The following is a 3,811-nucleotide window of genomic DNA, read 5'->3' as shown; positions in this document are numbered from 1 at the left end:
TTGATTCTTTAGTCCAATGATTATATTTTCCATTTGTATAAATGAAATAACTCAACGGAACGTTCTATTTTTAGATACAATGAGTTTTTGATTATACAGTAAAACTTCTATAAATTAATAATATTAGGACTATAAAAATCTATTAATTTATAAAGATTTTAATTTCTCGATAAATTAAATAATTTATAGAAATTTTTTCCTAATATGGTAAAAAAACATTAAAATAAGATTTAATGGTTATAACTAATATTTTCATAAAATCAATAACAATGAAAATAACAATTGTCATGTTTTGACAATAGCACTCAAAGATTTTTATCCAGTAAAAATATCAAAAATAAACTATAATAAAAAAATAATGTGTTGATATATACGTATATTTAGATAATTCTATATAATTATTAATTTATATTACTGATAGGACCATATATTTACAAAGGATTTTCAAAATTTTTTTTATTTTATTGTATTATCGAATAATGTCCAAAATTACACTAGTCCTAATTTGGGACCGTATAAATCTATTAATTTATAGAGATTATTAATTTACCGAATATTAATTTATAGAGGTTCAACTGTATATTGAAAACAGCAACAAAAATAGAGAGTTTTGATTATATTTTCAAGTTGTTATCCCATTAACAGATACATTATACACTTTTTATTTTATAAAGAAAATAGAGCTCTAAGTTGTTTCTAATTTATCTATGGCAAGGGAGATGTGATAAATAATAAAACTTATATATATGGGCTAGTAAATAAAGCCCATTTGATCTATACTTACAGTTACCGTTCTAATAGCCCATTGGGATATCCATTACAATTCCGGTGGACCAAACAACCGACACTAAACACTGCGTTGACTATTTTTGATCGGGAGACCACGCTTGTTCTGTTCTGTATATATGGGCCTGGCCGTGTAGTATTGTTTAATCCTATGTTAGGCCCTCTCCGAATAAAAGTTTTCACTGATTAATAAAATGTTTTATCACTAAGATTAAATTGGTGACGTACTGACTGACAACACTGCCTTTGTAATGATGAATGTGTTGATTGGTGGAGGTACAGTCATTAGCATTATAATTACTCTTATGATTAGCCTTTTAAAACCTTTATGATGATTAATACGCTTTTCTTGGATGCATCTTTCGAACCTAGATACATCGGTCACTGTCATCTACAAACCCTAATTTCAATTATCTATCGAGTGTCCTTCATTTTAGATACATAATATGATATAAGGATAAAATAATAACTTCCAATAATTATCCAAGAAAATAACATCTCTTTTTTTTAATTTCCTTTCTTTTATACAACTCATAATGTGTTCCCCTAGAAAAAAAAAAATCAAACTGACAAGGGAATTAAACACAACATCTAAAAAGTTTATAAAAGAGCTATTATTATTAAAAATAAACAATCGTTTTGGTTTATTAAAATATCAATCATGGCAACTCCCTTACAAGCAACTTCCTCCATAACCTGCGTTTCTGAATAATGCTTGCTTTATATCTTCCGAGGTAATGAAATCTCTCTGCTCAGCTCCCTATAAATTAACACACACAACAAAACTCATCATCAATCTCATTACAATTAGATAATTAAGATACCATATACAGTATATCTGATATATCATACTAATTTGTGTATGTATAAGTACCTCAGAACAAGAAGCCTGCAAAGAGAAATCACTGAAGCAGCTTATAACACATTGTTCAATCTCCATGCCTAGAGTCTCTAATGTATTAACAGTAGATAGAAGCAATCCCGGTTTCGGCGAGCAACATATATCAACTCGAGTATCCTCATCTCTTCTGTCTATTTCAAACTATCCACAACATAAACAAAATCAGCATCAACATATATTAGTTAGTGGTTTTTAACAAAAAAAATAAAAAACCAATGATTTTAAACTACAGAGAGTTTGTTTGTAACAATTCATGAATAAAGGGGCTTATATGTAAAAAAATACAAGAGAGCAGTGTAAGCAATATATATGAAAAATATCTTTTGTGTACCTTTGGTGAGTTTCTGACCATAGGTTCGTTTGTATTAAGATCCTTGAGATCACCGAAGAGCTTAGAGTGATGTGAATTGTTGCTATTTCCAAGTTCTTGTTCCTCATCTTGTAATTTGTTGATTTTGTCTAAAAGCTCCTTCATGTAATCTATGGCATCTCCTAATATCGATGTTCTGTCCATCTGTTTTTTGTTTTTGGAACAAAAACCAATAGAATCATTATTTAAAAAAAAAAACTTTTAAATGATTTACTCACTTTTCAACCGGGTCTGTAGATTCCCATAAAAGTAAGAACATAATTAAACAATCTTGACGGGGGGAAAAAAAAGGGTTCAAACAAGAAGAAACAACACACATAATGTTAAAAAGAATAATATATACCAAAAGGCTGAATTTGAAACCAGTTTATATAATTAATTCACTATTCAAAAAAAAAGAAAAAAGGACGAATCATTGTTGATCTTTCGAATCAAAGGTTAAACAGATCTTGACAGAACACAAAAACCGTAGCTACGGTTAGACTTAGATTTTTGGGGTTAATTAAGAAGAAGATCATTAGAAAGGTTAATATCTTTATGAACCCATGTCATACTATATACTAATACATTAATCTACTAATTAAAAAAAGATCAATCGTTTTATTATTTTGACGATTATTAGAGTAATTATAAAATTACCTTACTGATTTTTGGGACGATGGATCGGAGCATAGAGAGACGATCGTTAAGTCGTTTTCTCCGCCGTCTCTCCGCCATGAGATTCTTGGAAGGTTGGCCTTCGAGTTTCTTACTCTTCTTCTTGTTCGTCTCTCCTCCACAGTAACCAACACTGAAGCTCTTACTCTGATCAGACTCCATCAATGGCGAAGGATACGACGACGTTGGATTGTGAAAGTTGTTGTTGTTATCTTCTTGATGACCATTCTGAAGGATCAATGGTGGCGAAGACGAGGAAGAGTCGATTATCTCTTGCAACGCCTCAAGAAAAGGGTAATCGAACGTTGCTGCTGCGGAGGATGATAACGGCGGAGACGGTGGCTGTAACGGTGGTGGTTGGTGGAGAAGTAGTGGAGGAGGCTGAGAGATTAGATCCATGAAAGAAGAAGGGTATATAAGGGTATTTTCGTCTTCTTCTTCGTTGTTGAAACAGAGGTAGTCAATACTATATCCATTTGGGAAGAACTGATGATGATGATGATGATGATGATGATCAAATCCGCCATTAAAGCTTAGACTGTTGATGTTGTTGTCGGTGGTTTCTTGCTTTGTTGGAACAAGAAGCTCTTCATACACATTCATCTGTGTCGACAGTTCCATTTTTTGTTTGTTCTCTCCCTTGTGATGAAAACTCTGGTTTCTTGTAATAATAAGAACAAACAAAAAAAAGAGAAAACAGAGTGTGTCAAAGAAGATGAAGTTGTAAGTGTATTTATATATACAATCCAATCCAGAGATGTGTGTGTGTGTATACAATCCAATCCAGAGATGTGTGTGTGTGTGTGTGAGTATACTATTAATTAAAATAAAGATTCCCGTTTAATTTGTGATTACTACTATTTCATTATTTGTTTATTTTTTGAATAAAAACTCAATGTAATATTTATGGGCTTTTTTAATATAATGTATGGTTTTTATTCTGATTACTAGTAAGATATTTTATTGTTTTCTCGTGACAAATAATAAAAACATTTTTGTTTGCTCTAGCCTCTACCTAGGAATAGATGAGCTATATATATATTACAAGACTTGACATGGATCGATGTAGTTTTTATTTTGGTAAGAAAAAAAACATA

The 3,811-nt window shown here is 30.9% G+C and overlaps 1 protein-coding gene across 1 annotated transcript; it reads right to left on the bottom strand.

Moving 5' to 3' along the window:
• Window positions 1,266-3,435, bottom strand: LOC104762745 (transcription factor bHLH93). Its single transcript, XM_010486097.2, has 4 exons — window positions 2,697-3,435; window positions 2,019-2,201; window positions 1,661-1,828; window positions 1,266-1,546 (listed from the first exon to the last, which is right to left on the bottom strand). Exons 1-4 carry the CDS (start codon window positions 3,333-3,335, stop codon window positions 1,460-1,462), a joined length of 1,077 nt encoding a protein of 358 aa, XP_010484399.1. The 5' UTR covers window positions 3,336-3,435; the 3' UTR covers window positions 1,266-1,459.

The sequence above is a fragment of the Camelina sativa genome, chromosome 18 (assembly GCF_000633955.1).
Source record: "Camelina sativa cultivar DH55 chromosome 18, Cs, whole genome shotgun sequence".
In the NCBI taxonomy this organism is placed as follows: Eukaryota; Viridiplantae; Streptophyta; class Magnoliopsida; order Brassicales; family Brassicaceae; genus Camelina; species Camelina sativa.
Note: the sequence above shows the minus strand (reverse complement) of the source record. Positions and strands in the feature narration are given on the sequence as shown.

What these genes read in the sequence shown, in the direction of transcription:
- LOC104762745 (XM_010486097.2), bottom strand. Translation starts at nt 3,335, where the DNA reads ATGGAACTGTCGACACAGATGAATGTGTATGAAGAGCTTCTTGTTCCA. An exon ending in TCGTCCCAAAAATCAGTAAG is followed by an intron (nt 2,202 to 2,696) that starts GTAATTTTATAA and finishes AACAAAAAACAG; the next exon opens with ATGGACAGAACATCGATATT. An exon ending in TGCAGGCTTCTTGTTCTGAG is followed by an intron (nt 1,547 to 1,660) that starts GTACTTATACAT and finishes GTTAATTTATAG; the next exon opens with GGAGCTGAGCAGAGAGATTT.